General features: G+C 60.7%; 1 protein-coding gene across 2 annotated transcripts; it reads left to right on the top strand.

The window, feature by feature from the left end:
* Positions 1–3115: 3115 nt before the first annotated feature.
* On the top strand, positions 3116–19398 carry TTLL12 (tubulin tyrosine ligase like 12). 2 transcript variants are annotated; one of them, XM_027070535.2, is made up of 14 exons: positions 3116–3358; positions 6838–7010; positions 8961–9159; positions 9935–10094; positions 10181–10314; positions 12426–12502; positions 13530–13646; positions 13728–13922; positions 14246–14357; positions 15214–15365; positions 15762–15843; positions 17576–17644; positions 18204–18342; positions 18706–19398. In XM_027070535.2, exons 1-14 carry the CDS (start codon positions 3182–3184, stop codon positions 18855–18857), a joined length of 1938 nt encoding a protein of 645 aa, XP_026926336.1. In that variant the 5' UTR covers positions 3116–3181; the 3' UTR covers positions 18858–19398. The 2 variants fall into 2 exon arrangements, with proteins under 2 accessions (XP_026926336.1, XP_026926338.1); XM_027070537.2 differs by lacking the exon at positions 3116–3358 and adding an exon at positions 3594–6200.
* Positions 19399–21768: the final 2370 nt, after the last annotated feature.

Genomic DNA, 21768 nt, shown 5'->3' with positions numbered 1-21768 from the left:
TTTTTAATGTTTATTTATTTTTGAAGGAGAGCGAGAGAGAGAGAGCGTGAGCGAGGGAGGGGGAGAGAGAGAAGAAGACACAGAATCCAAAGCAAGCTCCAGGCTCTGAGCTGTCAGCACAGACAGGGGGCTCGTGGGGCTCGAACTCACAAGCGGTGAGATCATAGCCTGAGCTGAAGTTCTGAGCTGAACCAACTGAGCCACCCAGGCGCCCCTAAGTAGTACTTATTCTCATTGTGCAATAAATCTTTTCAGGAGCACGATACTTACAAAAGAGGAGTCCACATTTAATTTAAAATTAAGTCCTGAATCTCCATTTCTCAAAGTTGATTACGTCCTTTCTTTCTCTCTTTTTTTTTTTAAGTTTATTTATTTTGAGAGAGAGAGAGTGAGTGAGCAGGGAAGGGGCAGAGAGGGAGACAGGGAATCCCACGCATGCTCCGCGCTGTCAGCACAGAGCCCGACGTCAAAGTTGGTTATGAAATAGAAACTTCCACAAAATATTGGACAACTTTTACCCTCCACCATGGGGGTTGAAAAGATGTCACTAACCACGAGCCACGTCAGATAACACAATTCCAATTCAGAAGCATCCCACCTACTTCAAAAGTTGGTAATTATTTTCGAAGACTGTGCCCCCAAAATGAATCAACACGTGCAGTCACAGAAGCGGGTTGACACGTCACTGCACAAATCATGACTTCATTTAGATCAAATGACTTTTTCTACATTAATTTCACTCACTGTTCCAATTTCAAGGTTTCTCATTCTCCTGTGGGAAGCAAAGCCATCACTCTAGATGCACTGGCCCCACTGGCTGAGGAATTACTCCACAGAGGATGCCAATGTAATATCAAAATCCTAAGATGGTTCCATTTTTTTTTTCCATCCAATTTATGGAATCAAAATGAGGCTTTTGGAAATTTATTCTGTCCAAAGTGACAAGGAGAACGAAGGCAAAAGAAATGCAGGTGAAATTGAGTGGCCTTACAATTTGCAGCCCGTTCGTAACTATCTGACACAGGCAGAGAATGACATTCCTCAAGGAACTCACAACGGTCTTAATGCCCTGCTAGAGACAAAAAACAATCTTAGCTTAACAACGGCCAGATCTCCAGGATCCTGGAAGTCTTCTTTAAAAAAACACATGAAAATCCTTTTGGGAACTTCATTTATCTCTATCCTCCCTTCTCCATACGATCAATCACTCTTCACAAGCCCAGCGCAGCTCTTTCTGCCTACGGGTCCTGTTCCTGTGCTTTAATAAAACCACCTTTTTGCACCGAAACTGTCTCAAGAATTCCTTGACAGTTCTCTCTCCCTGCCCACATCTCATCACAAAGTAAAAACCCAGTGTTACAGGGAATGCTACTCAGCTAAGTTCAGTAAAAAAGTTGAACACAGACTGCATTTCTTTTGCAATGATAATACCCATCTAGAGTGTGATGGGCACAGCAGAGAGGGACTAACGTTCCCACTAAATTAGTACTTGGAATCGGGTGTAATGATTTCATCCAAACAGGCTGTAAATTGGATTAGAAATCATAGTTGCCAAAATTTACAAATATTTTTTTTCATAATTAGAATAACTGAACTACAACATTTGTGTGACAAAGGTGATGGTAAGGGAGTACCCGGGTGGCTCAGTCCGTTAAGCGACTGACTCCTGATTCCGGCTGAAGTCATGATCTCACGGTGGTGAGATCAAACCCCCTGTAGTCAAGTTGTGCACTGGGTGTGCAGCCTGCTTCAGATTCTCTCTCTCCCTGTCCCTCCCCTGCTCATTCTCTCTCTCTCTCTCAAAAAAAAAAAAAAAAAAAAAAAAAAAAGGGCGATGGTAGATACAAAACTGTACTCGTACATGGGGGTAACGGTTTTCTCTGGGCCCCTCAACAAGGGCACTTTGGAAGCGTGAGCCTTGGTACACCACCGTTAAGTGTCCTAGTGACATTTAACGAGTCCTCGGAAATGGTGCATTTTACCCAAATTCGGGTTAAAACTTTTAATCAAAGTATTCGGCCACTGAAGGACCCCCCCCCCCCGCAAAAAAAACCAAACCCAAAGTCTTGAAGCTTTGTAGCAAATTACGATTGCAAATTTGCAAACAAGATCATGAAACGTAGCCCTATAAAGCAACAGAAGAACTTGAAAACACAGAACGCTCAAAGAATGATTTTTGAAATTCTGTAATCGTACTTTGAAATACCTTTGAACTACGTCCACTTGTTTAAAAACAAAACACCCTCCCCTGCCCATACTGTCTCTGTCTCAAAAATAAATAAAAACATTAAAAAAAAATTTTTTTTAAAAAAGGGTCGCCTGGGTGGCTCAGTCGGTTAAGCGTCCGACTTCAGCTCAGGTCATGATCTCACGGCCCGTGGGTTCGAGCCCTGCGTCGGGCTCTGTGCTGACAGCTCAGAGCCTGGAGCCTGCTTCCGATTCTGTGTCTCCCCCTCTCTCTGCCCCTCCCCTGCTCATACTGGGTCTCTCTGTCTCAAAAATAAACATTAAAAAAAATTTAAAAACAAAACAAACAAAAAAAACCTCTGAATTTAACCGAATAAATTTACATTTTGAATCCACACTACGGGTATCCAAGCGCCACTACGCGGCAGCACCGAACTCCGGTGAAGCCTTCAAAAGAATCCGAGAGCCCCTCCCACCCCCGGGGTCTGCGAGCCTTCCAAGCGGGGTGGGTGCGGGGCACGGCCCTGACTCCAGGCCTCAGTTTCCTTTTCGGACGTTGTCTGGAGTCTCTTCCGCTTCCGACCGCGTGGAAGCCGCACGGCCTCGCTCCCGGCATGCCCCGGGGCAGCCGCGGGGCGAGAGAGAAAACACCGCCCCCAGCAGACGCGCGTGCGCACTCGCCGGCAGCACCGAGCCCCCAACGCGCCCCGCGCCCGCGTCCCCTCCCCTCCCCCCCCGCCCGCTTCCTCGCCGCGCAAGCCCGCGCGTTCACGCACTCGCGCACGCGCCCCTCGGCCGGCCGGGCGGCCGGGCCCGCGGTCCGGCTCCCGGAGCTTCAGCCCCCGGCGGCCCGCGGCGAGCCGGCGCCGGGCGGGCGGTGGGCGGGGGCCGCGGGGAGCTCGCGAGGAGGGCGGGGCGGGCGGGCCGAGGGGGGAGGGCCGGGCCCGCGGGCGGCGGCGGAGTGGGACTCGGCGCCGGCGCTGGTGCGGGCGCCATGGAGGCCAACGGGGGGCCGGGGGACCCGCCTGCCGAGCGCGGCAGCCCGGGCCTGACTCCGGAGGAGGGCGCGCGGGCCCGCGCCGAGTTTGCGGCGCTGCACGGCCCGGCGCTGCGCGCGTCCGGGGTCCCCGAGCGGTACTGGGGCCGCCTCCTGCACAAGCTGGAGCACGAGGTGCGGGCTGGGGCGACGCGGGAGGACCCGGGGTGCCGAGCGGAGCCGGGGAAGCGGCAAGGGTGTGGCTGCGGGCGGGGCCCTGGAGGGGAGGCCGGGCCAGGTGCGCCGGTGGGGAGGCAGGGGAGGGGGCCCTGGGGGTCTCCCGCCGACGAGGCTGCTAGGGTGCCTGGGGGAGGAGGGGGGAAGGCCCGGGGGCGACGCGCTGGGGGTGTGTCGGCGCTGGGGCGCGGCGGGGACCAGGCGGGAGAGGCGCGAAGAGCACGAACGCCGTGACGACCGACTTAGATGGTGCCTCCCTGGCAGCTTAGGAGGTGTCTAGACTGTGGGGCCCAAGAGTGGCGGCAAGAGCCCAGTGCCTGTGGCCCCGATCCTGCCAGCGCCTGGGGCTCCTGCTCTGTGCCGGGCCCCGTACTGAGTTCTCCACGCTTCCGAGCCCCACACACATCCCCATTGTGCAGTTGAAAAAACTGAGTCACAGGAAGAGGAAGAGCCTCCTAAGGTCTGTCAGACTCGGGAACCTGTGCCTTGCTTTCAGCCACTCCTTCAAGGAGAATGGATGCCCCATGAATTTGTGTGGCTTGAACTGTTGGGGCCGTAGGACTCTTACATGTTTCATCATTCGATTTGAGCCCCCGCTCACCCTCATTTTGCAAATGAAAGAAAACCGAGGTTGTGGGAGACGGAAAAGGACTCTACAGAAAGGAAGAAAAGGGCTGACATGCTTCCAGATTCTGTGCCCTTTTGTGGGGACAGCTCCCTTCTCACCAGTCTTATCTAGCCTGGGCCTCCAGTGTGGCACCCCACGGGTGCTGGCTGATCAGAGCGGTCCCTGGTTTTTGGTAGTTTGCCCAGGTGCCGAAGCCAGAGCAACAGGCCAGCTAGTGGGGCCTTCTTGGCTGCAATTAGGCTCTTCTTGGGGGGGGGGGGGGTGCTGCTCCCTGGGGCCAAGACTGACCGAGGGGCACAGGTGATGAAGGGGACCCCCAGATCCAGGAAAGGTTGTCCCCCAAGCCTAGCTGCTGGACACACCCCCACCCCACCCACCCAGCCAGTTTTTCTGTGGGAAATCGGGGTTCACCAGGTGCCCTCCTGCTCCTAACACATAGTTGCTGTAAAACAGACACAATGTCAGTGGCATTCAATACATACCTACCTCTTGTAGCAAACAGTGAGTTTCCTTCCTCTGTTTTATTTGCCCTCTCAATTCCACCAGTGTTTCCTGAGCACTTGGTTGGGGTCCCAGGCATGTGCTGGGGACCCCACCAATCTGTTAGGATAAGAAGGTCCTCGCGCTGGGTAAAAGGCACACATGTGGGAGAACCCCCCGGCCCCAGTCCAGCGAGCCTCCATGGGCAGTAAACCCTCATTTAGACAAGTCACTGGTCCATCTAAGCCAGAGTCTCCATCTGGAAAGCCCAACGGTGGAACAGGGCCCCAGCTCCCACAGTCTTAGTGGGGATTGGGTGGGGAGGCAGGAGATGAGCTTCAGCAGGTGCCACAGCACACGGTGGGCGGTCACCAGAGTGTAGCGTCCCCTCCGCACTGGCCGCTGTGGCTCTACCAAGGGGCAGCCAGTATTTTTCCATGACCCTCCCTTGCCATTAGGGGTTATGGGCAGAGCTGTGAGTCACCACATCGCCAGACCCAAACCTGCATCCATTGTCTTCAGTGAAGCCTGCTGCCGCTGGGGGCCAGGTGTGGGGGTGGGCACCTGCCAACAGGAACCGGGCCCCTCCAACTCCCCGCAGGGCCCGTGGCCCTGGTGCCTTACTTCAAATCAGTTTTGTTGGAAAAGTTGGGGAGTGTTTTAAAATAAGTTGCAACTCCCGCTGCTGCCGGCAGGAACTTCCTGGCTGCAAGACCACACCCTTCATTACACCCTTACGGTCTTCTGTAGTTGAACCCAGAAGGGATCATGGTCACCCCCCCCCCCAAAGGCAGGCCCTCTATCCCCAGGCCTTATACTGCCCCACTGTGCCCCTCCCTCGCATAGGAGTGAGGGTTCTAGATTGAAACCCAGGGTGTGAATTCCAGTCCTTTGAGCAGCTCTGTGCTGGAAGGAAGGTGACAGCCTTCCCCAGGCTCAGACAGCTTAGGGAGCCTGGCTTGAGGTAGCCCCCCTTGTCTTCCAAGGAGCCTGGCTGGTTCCACAGCCTTCCCTACCCCCCAGCTTCTGTGCCCCCCTGCCTGGGGTCCTTTGACCACCACCCCTAGCCACAGCTTCCCCCCCTTTAACCCTCCCCTCCCATCAGGCCCCAGCACCATTTACCTGGGCCTGTCACACGGCCCGACCTTACTCCTCTGTGCCACTCGGCTGCCAGCTCCCTAGGCAAGATCATGAGGGGGTCCACGTTCACACCCCAAAGTGCCCACCTGCCCAGCACAAAAAAAGCTGCTTGTGCCTGAATAGGTAGCTGGTTTCTCTCTGCTGGGAATGCAGTTTTTTTCTGTCAGAGTCATGAGAAGTAGGTTTGGGGGGCGAACTGGCCTTCGTGGAGTCCCTGCTCTGTGCCAGGGACCTACGGTGCACTGTTCTGTCGGTTTAACACTCCGCTCTCCTGGAAGGCAGAGGATGCCTTCCTCCCTGGTGAGAGACTGGTCTCCAAAGTGCAGTGATGACAGCAAGTGCTTCTGCATCATTTGCCGGGTTAGGCGCTCCTAAGCTTTTCGCGTCTTAATCGTTTAATCCTTCCAACAGCCCTCTGAGGCAGGTTCTGATGTTCCCGTTGGAGGGATGGGGAAACTGAGGCACAGTGGTTCAGTGACTTGTCCAAGGCCCCATAGGCTGGCTCCAGAGTCTACCCTGAGGCCCCTTGCCAACTCGTGGCAGACACAGTGCGTGCGTGTGGCTGCAGGGGGCAGCCTGGCTCCAGAGCACGCAGGAGAGGGCTGACTTCGGCTGCACAGGGCTGGCACTGTCCGTCGCAGGGAAACTTAAGGACCCGGGCCCTTATCTTCCAACCACAGGCCCAGGCCCCGCTTTGTGCAGACCCAGACTGCCTCTTGTCTGGGCAGGCGTGGTGGCTGTGGGAGGCTCCAGGGCACCTGTTTCCTTCTGGATTGCCTCAGCTGCCTTGGTATAGGATTGGCTCTTCTGGTGGAACTGGGGTGGGATCCCCTGCCACCCAGACCCCACTTCTTCCGTTCACTTCTGACATGACCGGGGCCACCCACTGCCTTTCAGGACTCCTCTCCTTGCGCAGTAAAGACCAGACTAGATAGGGTTCCGCCCCGTACGTGCAGCCCTACCTCCAAGACCGGGTGTCCCGGGCTGAGGGACTTTGGACAATAGCTGGTGACGGCGGTTAGGTCCCAGTCCTGACTGATTTCTAGGAGCCTCGGTTTCCTCATCTGTAAGATGGGTAGTCGGCTAATAAATAGGTGCTGCTTCTCCCGAGGGGTTTAGCTGGTCCTTGAGGCTGAGGGGGGGGGGGGGGATGGTGGGTAGCCCGTCAACACGCCTGCTGTGGCCCCAGGTCTTTGATGCCGGGGAGATGTTCGGGATCATGCAAGTGGAGGAGGTGGAGGAGGAGAGTGAGGGCGAGGCAGCCCGGGAAGTGCGGAGGAAGAAGCCCAACCCCGGCAGCGAGCTCTGCTACAAGGTCATCGTGACCAGCGAGAACGGGCTCCAGGCGGCCAACCCCAACAGGTAGGAGCCTCAGGCCAGATGCCTGTCGTCCATCCCGTGGCCCTCAGGATGGGCTCCTTCCTAGGGGGTCACCGAGGCCAGAAGCGGTAAATTCAGGCACTAGTGTTTTCTGTGTGCCGGGCACTGGCCTCTTCGCCAGCTGGTTCAGAGCGTGTGTGTGGGTGCAAGGCAGCCTTACCCGTGAGCCTGCCCTTCTCTGAAGGCCTGTCTCCGGTCCTACGGGATCTGGGTCTCTGGGTGGAGCCCAGGAAACATAAACAGGTTCTCCCAGGGCTTTATGCCCGGACTGTGAGCATTGTGGTCTGGTTGGCTTCTCAGGCGGGGGACACCAGGGCCCAGCGCCACAGGGTAGATGGGGCGGAGCTCAGACCGAACCCAGGACTCCTGCCTCCCAGGGACCAAAAGAAGCTGTTGTCAGCCATGGCGGGCCCGTCCGCCGCACTTTCTTGGAACCTTAAGGAGGAAACTTGCCGGCCTGTCGAGGTCACCGGGCCCCTGTGTCCGTAGGGACAGGGTCTTCTGTGTCCGGGAAGGGTCTGGCTGGCCTCTTCTTCTGCAAAGGTTTTCTGGCCTCCTTCGCCAGCCTGTGAGGGGGCGGGAGAGGCCACACAGGTCATGACAGCAGCCAGGCGCCACCACCCACACGCTCTCTCGCTCAGAAACTTGCAGACTCACCTCTCACGTCAAGTTCAGCGCAGCAGCCTCCGCATGCACCTGCTCTGTTCCCGGCCGTGCCGCTCTGGGGCCCCGGCCCAGCAGCCACCGGGCAGGTTCAGGAGGGGATGCGGGCGGAGTCCTGGGCTTGGAGCTCCGGACATTGGTTTCAGCTCCACAGCCCTCCCTGCTCCTGGGCCTTTCTCCCTTTAGAGCCTCGTGAATCTCCTCTGATTGCCGGGTTCCAACCTCATCCTCTCTCCATATGTGCTGTGTCCAGCCCCCCTGGTGAGCATGTGCCCGGGGCCACCCCCAGGTATCCCACCTTGAAGCTCGGCTGGGTGCCCTGCAACCTACGGTCGTATCCCCTGCGCACAAGGGCAAGGATAAATCTCCATCTCTTGCCGGGTATGCAAACAAAAAGTACCACAAGCGCAATGAAATAAACACTGCCCATCTTGCCACCCAGAGGAAACACCGGAGCATTTGCTGTTCCTTTCGTCTCCTCAAGGGAATGGAGGTGAGGGCCGTGTGGCCCGGCAGGCAAACCACACGCCTGTGTGTTCGGAGCGTCCTGGCCCAGCGGGCCCCGTGGGGCGGTAGGGATGCCTGCCTGGCCCCCCAGCGTGCTCCCGCCGCCGTGTGTGAGGGCCGTGCAGCCACGCCCCTCTGGGCTCTTCCAGGGGGGCTGGACCACACGGGGCACAGCTGTCCATATGTGTGGAGACTTGAAGCCTCTCCCACAAAAAGGCTTCGGGCTTTCCCAGGAAGTGCCCTGAAGCCCCCGGCACGCGTGAGTGAGCTCCGAGTGACGGCCTCTGTGCACAGCTGCCTGCCGCTGGCCTCCCGCCGTGGGCAGCTTTTGCCTTTGCTGAGCACCTGCCGTGTGCCAGGCCTGCAGGTAGCGAGGAGGGGGGCATACACCTGTGCAGCAGTTCCAAATCCAGTTGAAGTCACTTGTTGTTACAGTGATGAATAGCAATCGGCAGAAACACAAGTACACGGTGTGTGGTCAGCATGTTGTATGTTTGGTCTCATTTGGTCCACTGATGGGAGGCAGGATCTCCCACTGATGGGAGGCAGGGTCTCACGGATATGAGGCAGGGTCCTGCTGATGGGAGGCAAGGTCCAACGGATGGGATGCGGGGACCCCGGTGGCTTTTTCAGAATTGGAAGAGGGAGAGAAACCTCCCCAGGCCACAGCTGCAGGCCTCGCCCTCCTCAGCATCTCCTGCTGGCCCCTTCTTGCCGCGCCCGTGGGGCAGCCTCACGGCCCCCTTTGGTCTGTGCCCGCAGCATCTTCCTCATCGACCACGCTTGGACGTGCCGCGTGGAGCACGCGCGTCAGCAGCTGCAGCAGGTGCCCGGGCTCCTGCACCGCATGGCCAACCTGATGGGCGTCGAGTTCCACGGCGAGCTGCCCAGCGCGGAGGCTGTGGACCTGGTGCTGGAGGAGATGTGGCGGTTCAGCCAGACCTACCAACTGTCCCACGGGGTGAGCGGGCAGCTGGACCTGGGGGAGGCGGGCGACGGACAGGGCCGGGGGCCTTCACTGCCCTGGGCCGTCAGGGGCAGCCCAGGAGAGCCAGGAGCCGTCACCCTGGGGTGAGCAGACTCCTCTCCGTGGGGCCCCTCATTGCCTGTGGCTTCATCGTGGGCCTGTTACTCTGCCTCGGGCCACCCAGCGCTGGGGACCCGTGTATCTGGGGGCCTTTGAGCTCGTGGGACACCACCCTCTCTCTGACCATAGACTTGAGTTCCGTGACTGGGCTGTCTGTTTTCTGATGCTTTCAGATTCTGTTGTCCCGTCCCCGTGAAAGCCCTCAGTTGTTCCTCACTGACTCCAGAAGAGTCGAGTCCCTGCTGTCATGACCACCCCTCCCCCCCAGTATCCCCAGACTCACCCTCACACTCCAGCCCCTTGCCACTTTTAGTTTGGGAAGAGACAAAAGTTGTTTCTCAGGGTCTCAGCTTAGATGTCCCCTCCTCCGAGGAGCCTCCCTCGCTCTCTCCCTGCCACATGCACAAAGCCAGACACATCCATGCAGCCGTGGTCTAACACCTGTCCCACACAAGCGATCACTGCAGTCAGCCCAGAACGGCCCAGGAGGCCCCCGGTTAAAGGTGCATGTGATAGTCGCTCCAGGCTCTGGGATCTGGGTGTAGACGGGCCGCCGTTTGGGTGAATGGGCAGGTGGGAGGGTGTGCCACAGAAGGGGGCAGGTAGGCGGACCGGTGGACGAAGGCTGCTGTGTGTGCTCCGCCTACAGACGGCCGAGGAGAAGGTGCCCGTGTGGTACATCATGGACGAGTTCGGTTCGCGCATCCAGCACTCGGACACGCCCAGCTTTGCCACCGCGCCCTTCTTCTACATGCCCCAGCAGGTGGCCTACACGCTGCTGTGGCCCCTGAGGGACCTGGACACGGGCGGTAAGTCCAACCCCCGCCCGCCCTGAGGGATGGGCCCCGGCCCTGGCTTCCCGCTGCCTCCTGATGGGCCACGTGTCTTGATGCAGAGGAGGTGACCCGAGACTTTGCCTACGGAGAGGCGGACCCTCTGATCCGCAGGTGCAGGCTGCTGCCCTGGGTCCCCGCCGACATGCTGGACATCAGCTCCTCCACGCCCGAGCCGCCGGACCAGCACTACCAGGTGTGACCGTCCCCCTCCAACCCTGGGCCTCCCTGCTTGGTGGCTTCTGGAATGTTCTTCAGTCACCGAATGTTCTTGAGCGCCAGCTGGCTAGTGTGGGGGGCAGCGGAGAGTCTGGGCGTGCCGGAGAGACGGGCTCAGAGCCCAGGCAGTGGGCAGGAGCTGCCAGCCCTGAGCCCAGACCCCAGGGGCCGGCTGCTGGGAACCATGCCCTCAGGCGATCAGAGAGCTGCAGCTGCTGGTCGTCCGTGCTGCTCCTCCTCGTTTTTGGGGACTCCTCGCCGCGACTGGGGGGCACAGCGTGGGCCATGCGGCTTGGTTACAAATCCCCACTCGGTACCGTTTCCTCCTCCCCCGACACCCCCCTCACCGGGAACGTGAAGACGCTGGACTCGAACACTGCAAGGCGCGTTTTCTGGCGCACAGTAGGCCCTCCGCAAGTAGTCATCGGCATCACTGTTACGAGCAACAAAGGTGCTCTGTGGCGGCCTCTTGGGCAAATTAGGGAGTCGGGGTCAGGGAGGCCCAGGGCAGGGGAGGAAAGGGGGAGCCTCTAGGAACATAGCCACTACCAGACCAGGCAGGGCTGGGCAGGGAAGACCCCCTGGCCCCTCTCTCCTCCCTCCCCTGCCCTCTGATCTCCCACCACTGCTTCCCATTGGCTGGTCCCAGTTGGAAACCAGGCCACGAGTGAGCCTGTGGTTAGCACCTATGGGTATGCTTGACTATAATCCTCACGACAGTAGGCCTTAAGGTCCCGTCTCTATCTCCATTTCACTGAGAATGAGGAAACATGCACAGAGAGGTTGAGTAACTTGCAAACGGTCACACAGCTGGTGGGGGAGCTGGGCTCCAATACCAGGGACGCCCGATAGCTTGTGGGCAGAGGCTTCCAACCTCACCCCGGTGTGTGGAAATTTCCCAGCCCACACTGGCACATCAGACACTCACTGAGCGCCTCAGAGGATCGTGGGAAGGAGTAGACAAGTCAGGAAGAGTGAGGATGGCATGCGCCGCGTGGTGGTGTCGATTCCGTGCGCGCTGTTGCTTGGGAGAGACTAGGCCATAATGATGGAACTATTGGCACCTTTCTGGTGGATCCCGTGTAAGCCAGCGGTGGCCGAACCGTCCCTGCAGAAAACTGCGCGATCACGGTGATTACTCATCTTGAGTTTGAGGCGAGTTTCCGAGCCTCATAGGATAGTTGCACGTAGTAGGTGCTTAGTGAACAAGTGAATGCAAGGGGGGAAGGCTTAAGAATTGCTTAGGGATGAAGACTTCCTCCTGGTGGCGAGGCTGTTCAGCGGGCAAGCAAGCAGGTGGCGTGGCCTTCCGACCTCAGGGCTCAGGAGCTAAGACTGCAGAGTGGAGTTTGCACTCACGAATTAGGGGTTTTTTTTTTCCTTGGGATGCCCTCTACTGCCCAGGAAGAGGCGATGTCTGTCACCCCCTGGTTGCTTTTCCCCATTTGACCATCTAGATCAGCCTGGGCCCTGAGCCCTGAGCCCTGGGGTAGCCGGTATTAGTTAGCTGTCACCGGATAAGAAGGGACACGAAGACAGCAGCTTCACACAGCAGACGTTTGTAATCTCACCCCCGCTGTCTGTGGAACAGGCATCGGGGGAGCTTTTGGCTCGGAGCCCCGCTCGCATAGCCAGGCTGTCAGCTGAGGCTCGATGGGGCTGAGGACCTGGCTCCACGACGCTCACCTGCCCAGCCCCGTGGGCCCCCTCCGCAGGGCTGCTGAGCGTCGGGGTGTTTTAAACCACCACGCTGCTTATGCTTCCAGCGGCACCTCGGGGCTCCGCTAGGACCGGGCAGCCCCCTCCCAGGACGGGCCTGACATCTTCTCAGCTGCCTGTGATTTGGAGAGAGCCTCGGGAAGATTCTTTTTTTTTTGACACAAAACGGGCAGTCCGGCACCTGTGGGGCCTTGAGGCCCAGGATCCCGGGGCAGGGTGGTCAGAGGGCTCTGGCTCTAGCTCTAGCTGGGGTCTGAGTGTGCCCCCTGAGATCTCAAACCCCGATGTGCCAGGATGGGGGTCAGGGGGGCGTGTTCACGTGCTCCCTTTCTCGAGGGTCTATTTCCACCTTCGGTGCTTTCCTTCCAGGCCATTTTGGAGGAAAACAAGGAGAAGCTGCCACTCGCCATCAGTCCAGTGGCATATCCCCATGACCACATCTTCAGGTGCGCAGCTCCCTTCTCGGCTCGTGATGAGACTTCCCTCACTCCCCCGAGTTCCCACAACCCCTAGGACAGTGCCTGGCACAGGGAGGCGCTCAGGAAGCCTGCTGTCTCTTGGCGACATGGCAGTGACAGACGTGTTAGGCACAGAGTCTGAGGATCACAGAGAGATCACCGTGAAAAGTGAGGGGGTGTCCTGGGGTGAAGTCATAGCCAGGCCTGCGTGCAGCGACCCCTCCGGAAGGCAGGAAGCCTGTGCGGACAGTCAAGGCACAGGGTGCCCAGGAAGGTCTGCAGGGGTGGGCCGGCGGGTTATGCGAGGCCAGCAGGTGCAGGCTGGACCCCAGGGGGAAGCAGGTACTCCATGTACAGGTGAGGGTGTAAAAGTCAGTGCCGAACCCCCCCACCCCCCCCCCAGTGTAGGGCAGGCTCGGAGGCGGGGCCCAGACCTCGGTCTACACAAACCTGGTCCAGCCACAGACTAACTGCCTTCTGCCTCTGCCGTACCCCGCAACCGGGCTCCCAGGCTCTGTCCTCACCTCTGCCCGGGCCAGCGAGGGCCAGGCAGGTAGCAGTGAGCACTGGTGTGGAGCGGGGCTACATCCAGGACACTTGTCTGGGCCACACGCTCACCTGTAGGCACCAGGACACCAGCTGCCTTCTCTGAGGGCAGGGTTCTTCGTGTGTCCATTCTTCCTGCTTCCACGTGGGAGGAAAGCCTGCATTTGTTAAACACTCGGGTTAGCCCGTTTCATCCCAGTGACGAGTGTGAGCTAGGCCGTGATCCCATCTTACGGGGGGACCTGGGGTCACACAGGTAGGTGTGTGGTTGCCCCACCCTCGGCAGGCAAGCAGAGGGGCTGGGGTCTGACCCTGGCTGTCCACCCTCAGGGCCCGCGCTGGGACCTCAGGGTCGAATTCACACCCAGCCCTGTCCTCCTTAACATCAGCCCCGGGCGGGGCGCCCCCAAGTGGCAGGGGTGTGGCGAGCATAGGCGGGGGCCCGGCTCAGCCCGACTTCTCCCTATAGGGTCTACACGGACGTCCAGCAGGTGCTCAGCCACCTCACCCACCCACGCTTCACCTTTACCCAGAGCGAGGCGGACGCGGACATTCTCTACAACTTTTCCCACTTCAAGGACTACAGGTGAGCCCCCCTCCGCCCCCCGCCAGCCAGGCCGAGTCCCCTCGCCACCCCGAGCTGCCCGCGTTTCCCTCGGCCCTCCAGGAGGCTCAGCCAGGAGAGGCCCAACGTGCTGCTGAACCAGTTCCCCTGCGAGAACCTGCTGACCGTGAAGGATTGCCTGGCCTCCATCGCGCGCCGGGCGGGGGGCCCCGAGGGCCCAGCCTGGCTGCCCCGTACCTTCAACCTGCGCACCGAGCTGCCCCAGTTCGTCAGCTACTTCCAGCAGCGGGAGAGGCGGTAAGAGCCCCCTCGAGGCAGAGACTCCTACATGCGCCCCGTCCCTACAGCCCCCACCCCACCTGTACCCGTCCTCACCGGCCCCCCGGCCCGCGCCTCGGCCTCGCGCTGACCGTGGCCTCAGTGCTGCAGCCGGCCGTGACTGCCGAGCGAGCTCCTCCTTGCTCCCTGAGGTCCGGCCCCTGACGCCCCCTCTGTGACACCTGCCACTGCTCCCTGTGGGAGGTTGGGTGCCCCTTTCCTAGGGCTGCCACGGTCCTGGGGAGACGTTGCCTGGGAAGGTGGGCCCGGGGCGCAGCCCAGCCGACCCCATATGCTCTCAGGGGCCAGGACAACCACTGGATCTGCAAGCCCTGGAACCTGGCCCGCAGCCTCGACACCCACATCACCAGGAGCCTCCACAGCATCATCCGGCACCGCGAGAGCACCCCCAAGGTGGGCCTTGGCGCTCCGGGGGCGAGGGGCACTGAGTGCACCGGCTGGCCACCGAGTCAGTGGGGGCAAAGGGGACTCGCGTGTCAGGGCCTGGGTGCGGGCGGGTCCTGGTGTTGGGTCACTCAGCTCACGGGTGTCTCTGAAGCCCACACTCCATTCCTTCCACCGGCCTGGCCGTCAGGGAAGGGCTGTGTGACTGTCCGGGTGACATGGGGGAGCCCTTGCTCGGAGCTGCCCCTGGTGTGTCTGACCTCAGAGTCCCCACGTGCTGCACCAGGAGTGACCGCCGAGCAGGGGGCAGGTGGCCAGGCCAGGGAGCCCCTCGGGGCCCCAGACAAGGCTGCTGCAGGGACACACAGCACAGGGGCAGCATCGGGGGCTTTGTGAGACGCAGCACATCTGGGCGGAAGCCAAGGAAAGCGCGCCACGGGGATGATTGTCGCAGGGATTCCAGACAGCGGATGGGGAGTCGGTGGGATTATGGCTGAGGATTTGTATTCAGTTTTCAAAACCCAAAAACTGGTGGGATCCTTTCCCTCGGTTTAAGTGAAGCTTAGGGTACAGAACTTGCCACAGCCTGGACAGGGTGTGAAAAGGCCGAGGAAGAAGCCAGGTGCAGGGTGGGGTGCATGCGCCTCCGTGGACCCCAGGACGGGAAGCGGCCCGCTCCCGGGACCGGGGCAGGAGCGCACCTGCGTCCCCAGGAAATGTGACGGCGTGCAGACGCGCCACAAGCACGAGCCCGCAGCCAGTGAGGACGGACGCGGATGGGGCGGGGCTGGCGTGCCTCCGGGCACTGGGTCCTGGCCCAGGGGAGGTGAGAGCCCGCCCGCGACCCCGCGTCTGTGTTCTCCAGGTCGTGTCCAAATACATTGAAAGTCCAGTCTTATTCCTGCGAGAAGACGTGGGGAGGGTCAAGTTTGACATCCGCTACGTCGTGCTGCTGCGCTCGGTGAAGCCCCTGACGCTGTTCGTGTGCGACGTGTTCTGGCTGCGGTTGTCCAACCGGTAACTGGGAGACGGGCTGGGGGGTGGGCAGCGGGGCCCCTCGTTTCCTCGGGGTCAGAAGGCCTGCCCTGGGCTGCTCCCCCACCGCACACACGGCAGGTGGCCCGCTGAGCTGGTAAATGGCGGGGGCTCTTGCCCTGCCTGCCTCAGCCACCGCTGGGGACGGTCCTTGCGGAACAGGCACCGACCCCAGAGTCTCGCAATGACGTGTCCGGGCCGTCGGGGCGTCCTCACGGTTAGCTCATGGCTCGCTCTGACCCAAGCTCTGTGGGGCCGTGGGGCCGCCCCCTCGCACCGATGGGGGGACAGGCGTCCGGCGGGCTCGCTCAGGGCACTGTCCCTGCTCGGCCGCGGCCACGCTCAGGACCCTCCTGTGTCTGCGCGCTCCTCCCGCAGGCCCTTCGCGCTCGATGACCTGGACGACTACGAGAAACATTTCACTGTCATGAACTACGACCCGGAGGTGGTGCTAAAGCAGGTAGAAACCGGGGCGGCGGGTACAGACCCACACCCATCGGCTTGTCCTCTGGGCAGGCTGTGTAGACGGTCAGAGGAGCGGACTTGGGGTACCTGTGTCAGTCTCAGAACGGCACCCCTGCAGCTCTGTCTGAGGGGCCCGCGGCCTCCCTGGGCCCTGTGGCAGGTGGCCTGCAGGTCTCCCCTGGAAGCATCTGCTCGGCACAAGGGCGGGTGGGGGTGGGGAGGCACGGGGTGCATGTCGCGTGCCGCCACCCTCACCCCAAGGCCGGCTGCTGCTGTTGCTGGCCTGTGACCCTGCCTGGATCCTCCGTGCCCTGTGCTATCTGGGCACCGTGAGCAAGGGAACATCAGGGCAAGGCTCCCTTTGAGGTGAGGGCATCACCCCAGCAGTGCACCTGGCCAGGTGGGCGTGGCCTGGGCGGAGGCAGAGGCCGGCTCTGGGTGGAGGAAGGAGGGGAGGAGAGAGAGGCTGCCTCCTCCCAGAGGCCCTCCCTGTTCCCTGACCTGCGCGCTGGGTAAAGGCTGTTTGAGGCAGGCAGGAAGTAGGGCACGGGCACTCACGCACCCTTGCTCAGCCCGAGGCCTGCAGGTGGCCTTCCCTGCCCTGCCTCCCACAAGGAGCCACTCCTCTGAAAGGGGTGATTATCCTTCCCGGGCACGTTCTTTTCAGCGTGCGTACCTCCCGAAATCACTCAAAGGACTGTTTTGCACGTACTGTACGAGTCTGTGTGTAAATGCCATGGAGCAAATCCTTCTGTGGCTTTTGTCGTTGTTGAGCATCGTGTGTGTAGATCCGTCATTATCGCTGAATGGGGCCGGGGGCATTCTTGTCCCCGGGATGGGTTCGTCACTCACCTGCTAATAGACATTTGGGCCACGTGCGGTGTTCACTATTCACGAATGTGCTGCATCGAACACTCCCAGAGACGCCTCGCCATGACTGTGCGACCGGAGTGGCCTTGCCCACGTGCACGCCCAGCGGTTGCTTCTGGTCCCGGGCTGTGCTGGCGGCCGGCGCCTGGGACCCTGAGCCCTCATGGGACCCTAGGACACGGATGGAAGTTGTCTCTGAGACAACCGAGGGCCGCCCTGTATACTGTGTGATGCCCCAAGGGTCCTGTTTCCCCTGAAGCTCCTGTGTGCGGGGACACATGTCCAACAGGATGTGAATGAGCCCACCCTGGCTCGTCCCTTGCAAGAAGAAGCCTGAGCCTACTGCCAGCTCACGCAGGTGTGTTTGGGGTGAAGCCTTGGCCTGGGGAGATCTTCCCATCCCCAGGCACTTTGAGCTGGTGCTGAGCGGTGAGCTCCGGCCTGGGCCCTGCAGATGCGGGTGCAGGCTCTGCCCCCCCGTGCATGGAGACCGGCGTGGTGCTGTGTCCCCCCGGTCCTTGCAGTCTGCTGACCCCTCAGCATTAAGCGTCTCACTTGAGTCTCACGAGAACCCTGCAAATAAGTGCCGGGCAGGGAGCATCCTCCCGTTTTACAGACGGTGACACTGAGGCTCGGACAAGTAAATCTGCTTGTCCTGAGTCTATAGTAAGATCCAGAGCTCAGACTGCCTCCTGCCTCCATTTGTGCCCAGAGGTGGGGGTGCTGGATAGGCGGCTGGCACCGACACGTGGCCCCGGCGAGTGTCAGAGGCCCCAAATTAAGGTGGGGCAGGCCTCCCCGCTCCCGGCCCGGAGGAGGCCCCGGGCAGAGCGTGACGGTCCCTGTGTCTGTCACAGGTGCACTATGATGAGTTCATCCCTGAGTTTGAGAAGCAATACCCAGAATTCCCCTGGAAGAGCGTCCAGGTGAGTCCTGAGCAAAGCCGCAGAGGCTGGGGCTTGCCCTCACCGGCCGGCATCGGGCGGGTGGGGGTCTTTGCTCCTCCCACCGATACTAGGGAAGGAGATGGTGTGAGCTGCAACCCTCCTCCCACTCTAGACCTTGTGGGGTGCTCTGGAGGGGATTCGGGGCACTACGGGGACAGCCCGATGGCAATAGGCCCTACCTGCCCCAGAAATTGCAAACCTGAGGGGACAGCAGGGACACGGCTGGAGACACAGGCTGGCCTCTGTCTCTTAGAGAAGCTGCTTCTGGTGCTGCTCTGTCTGCTTCGGTGCAGAGGGCAGCAGGGGGCTCTGAGGCAGGAGACCGGCTGCTTTGTGGTAGTCGGACACCACGAGCGAGGGGCCGGTGTCCTAGGGGGCGGCCGGGTGGGGAGATGCGAAGGCTGCAGGAGGAGGGGTCTTGGGCCATTTGGGGCCGCAGCCCACGTGGAGGCAGGGAGCCCGTGTCAAAAGTGGCTCTGGGGGCTGGTCCTGGCCACAGAGCCACGCAGCCCCCCAGCCCTACCTCCCCCGTCCCCAGGGTGAGATCTTCCAGGCCTTCACGGAGCTGTTCCAAGCGGCATGTGCCAAGCCACCGCCCCTGGGCCTCTGCGACTATGCCTCATCCCGGGCTGTGTATGCCATCGACCTCATGCTCAAGTGGGACGACCGTCCAGATGGTGAGGCCCCCCCCACCCCGCCCTGTAATCCAAACCACGCCCTCTCCACTTAGCCAAAGCCGATCATCCAGCCCTCCCCCTGCCAGCGCCCCCAGGGGACAGAGAGGGCGTCCCCGCTTCCCTGCCCCTGTCGGTCGGTGCCCCTCGGGTTGTACTCTGCCTCACGTTCGCCAGGAGGTCTGGTCTGGGGGGTGCACCACCAAGGGGTGGCGGTCCCCAGGGCAAAGCGCAGGCAGGAAGGGCGGTGGGCTGTGGTGTCGGGGGGAAGCTCGAAAGGAAAGGGCCCTTGTGCCCCGAGGCCCCAGCGGCCAGGGCCCAGCCCACCCTCCCGGGAGTGAGGTGCCCTTGCTTTTGCGCTGTCAGGGAGGCGGGTGATGCAGCCACAGATCCTGGAGGTGAACTTCAACCCGGACTGCGAGCGAGCCTGCAGGTACCACCCGACCTTCTTCAACGACGTCTTCAGCACCCTGTACCTGGACGAGCCCAGCAACTGCCACGTCAGCCGCCTGGTCTAGGTGCCCGCGGGTCCTGCTGAGGCTGGGTCCTCCAGCCTCAGCTCCCCGGGCCGCTTCTGCAGAGTCCTCCTCCCCGTCCTCCCTTCGGACAAGCCTCGCCTTCGAGCTTTGGCCCCAGCACCGCCTCTGGGGGCTCAGGGTCCTCCTCTGCCTCCTGACTCAGGAGCAGGGCCGGTCACAGTGTCCCCTGGGGCTGAGTCCCAGGCCCCCGTGCACAGTCCCCTCACCGCCATCTCTGCTCAACCAAAGGCTTTTCCAAAGAGTTTGGTTCCCGGTCTGCCGTGTTTCCAGGGTGTCGACGGAAGACGGGTTCCGGGGAGCGTGACGAGGCGTCCCCACAAACAGGCTTCCCCGGAAGCACCTGTGGAGCCCAAACATGAACGGAGCCAGGCTGGCTCCTTCTCCAGATACTGCTTGTGCGTCGTGGCTCCCCCAGGGCAGGGCGTCGGGGTCCCCCGCTGCACCCCTGTGTCCCCAAAACCCCTGGGAACCTGCCAGCCTTCTTGTTCCCCAACCTCGACCAAAACCTTTACGGGCAAGCTTCTCGTGCCCGCCGCCTGTGATCGCTCTTGCCTTTCCATTTGGCAAAAGCAGGCCGTCCTTCCCACCTCCGTGGCCCCCGCAGATCTCGCCGCCCGCCGGGCACAGCGGTGCTCTCCCCCTCGTCCGACGCCGGCTGGGACTCCCTGACGAGGGGCCTCGGGGACAAGTGTGGGCAGCAGGGCACCAGGCAGTGGAGAGCCGACAAAGATGATTCCAGGGAGAACTTCGCGTCATAGTTAGATGTCGTCTTCCACCAGAGTCTAGAGTCAAAATGTTGGGTTTTTGTTAGTTTTTCACTTACGGGAGTAAATCGAAATTTCTTGTCCTTCCCATGCTTTTGTTTCCAAAACCTGGAGTCCGATGCCAGCCTGTGTGTAGCCGCAGCACGCCCAGGCCCCGCTGACAGGGCAGGGGGGCCAGTCCGCCTCCCGGGGACCGGGGAGCTGCTTTCGTTTTGAAGCCAAGAGTGATCCTGGTGGCAAAACTGGACTTGACTGTGCCTCCATCTCTGTGTCTCCTTGGCTGTGTCTGTCGGCCTCTGTCACCCAGGACCTCAGCCTGTCAGCCGGGGGGACGCCCCTTCCCTCCAGCCACGCACAGGTGTCGAGAGCAGGGCACCTCGTCGGGTCGTCGCCCTGGAGGGTCGCTGGCGTCCCGTCCTCTCCTTGACTCGATTCGTATCACAATAAAGTATGCCTTCTCTACTCTGGCCTCGCTTTCTCTTGGGAGGCCCTGGAACCACAGGCCTGGCGCAGCGTGTCAGCGGTTTGCCTGTTGGGCTGTGGAAGAAAACCAAAATACCAAGACTGGCGCTTTGAAAAATGGGAGAGACGGGATCACGGTGAGGCTTCCAGGTTCCCCGTCCCGGTCCGTCTGGGCTGCTGTGACCAGATATCCCCACTGGGGGGCTTAACAGGACTCCTTCCTTCCTTCCTTCCTTCCTTCCTTCCTTCCTTCCTTCCTTCCTTCCTTCCCGGAGACCGGGGGTGGGGTGGCCCAGGATCAGGGGGCGGCGGATATGGTGTCATAAGGGCCCTCCTCCTGGTCACAGGTGGGAAGGGGCAAGGGAGCTTTGCGGGGTCTCTTGTAAGGACACTGATCCCGCTCATGAGGGCTCCGTCTTGTGACCTAAAGGCCTCCCGAAGGCCCCGCCTCCTAGGACCATCACATCAGGGCTTAGAATTCAACACAGGGATTGGGGGGGGGGGGGGGGGAGGCGGGAGGGGGACACTCAGACCACAGAAGGTTCCTAACCCAAAGTTGGGTTTCCCAGCACCGGTTCCGTTGTGGAGCGGAGTGCCGTGGGGACAGACGTGGAGCTGAGGCGCATCACAGGCGAGGGGCCTTGTCCTCGCGCGAGCCCTGAACCCCGGCTCCGGCACAGACTTCTGGGGCCTCAGGCAATGGGAGTCTCTTTCTGCCCGTTTCTTCACCCTGAGGACGGGGGTGAGAGGAGACCCTAACTGCTCTTAGGACAGCCAGAGTGTCAGGAGGGGCGTGAGCGCCGCCAGCCTGCACAGCGACGCCCCCTGGTGGTGATGGAGCTGACGACAGGAAGGCGGAGGTCCCCTCCCCAGCGTGCCCTGCAAGGGGCCTCCTGCGCCCCTCAGGGTGGGCACTCACACCCGGTTGTTCATCCAGCTGCCTATCAGGGGTGGCACTCCTGCTCATTCCCAGTCCACTTAAAACCTGATTACCCGGACACTCCGAGCAGGCACGGCTGGGATCAGAAGACCCCGTGATCCAGACTTTCCTTAATTATAAATGGGCTGTCCCCCACGCTAGCTGTCCTCGCATCCCTGATCAGTGAAACGCAGACAACCCCCAAGGAAGGGCATCAAGCAGGGCCTCCACCGTCCCTGAAGCCCAGACCGCTTGCCACGGAGACAGTTCTTATCCCCGGGGAATGCCTCTTTCTGGTATTATCTTCCCTGGAGTCCTTTTGTTTGCATTGAGAATTCATCAAAACGGAGAATTTGTAAGCACAGGACATCTGGAGTTGACCGGGGAGCCACAGCCATGGTATCAGTTGTACCAATGTTCCACAGAGCCACACAAATCCGAAAGGTGAAGCTTAAGATGCTCATAGTGACATCTAGAAAGACCCTCCGTGATGTTCCATGGCCACAGCGGCACCCCCGGACTCGGTGGCGCTCTCCTGGAGACGCGCCAATGTAGGAGAGCCTCTTGGCACCAGAGACGAGGCTTCCACTTGCGGGGTTCGGAGCGGCCGACCACACGTTAAAGTACTCAGCTCACACCCAGTCACTGCTGTGCCCCTGCAGACGGTCGGCCGAGCCCTCCTGGGCTGCGGGAATGGCCTTGTGCCCTTTACGGCCAGTCAGCTGCAGAAGGAGACAAACGCCCA

Source organism: Acinonyx jubatus, chromosome B4 (assembly GCF_027475565.1).
Source record: "Acinonyx jubatus isolate Ajub_Pintada_27869175 chromosome B4, VMU_Ajub_asm_v1.0, whole genome shotgun sequence".
Taxonomy (NCBI): Eukaryota; Metazoa; Chordata; class Mammalia; order Carnivora; family Felidae; genus Acinonyx; species Acinonyx jubatus.
The sequence above is the reverse complement of the archived record's forward strand: the minus strand, read 5'-3'. Positions and strand labels throughout refer to the sequence as shown.

Excerpts from the sequence above, each read along its gene's own strand:
- TTLL12 (XM_027070535.2), top strand. The coding sequence starts at position 3,182 with ATGGAGGCCAACGGGGGGCCGGGGGACCCGCCTGCCGAGCGCGGCAGC. Across the intron at positions 12,503-13,529 it reads CCCCATGACCACATCTTCAG|GGTCTACACGGACGTCCAGC; the intron begins GTGCGCAGCTCC and ends TTCTCCCTATAG. Across the intron at positions 17,645-18,203 it reads TCCCCTGGAAGAGCGTCCAG|GGTGAGATCTTCCAGGCCTT; the intron begins GTGAGTCCTGAG and ends CCCCGTCCCCAG.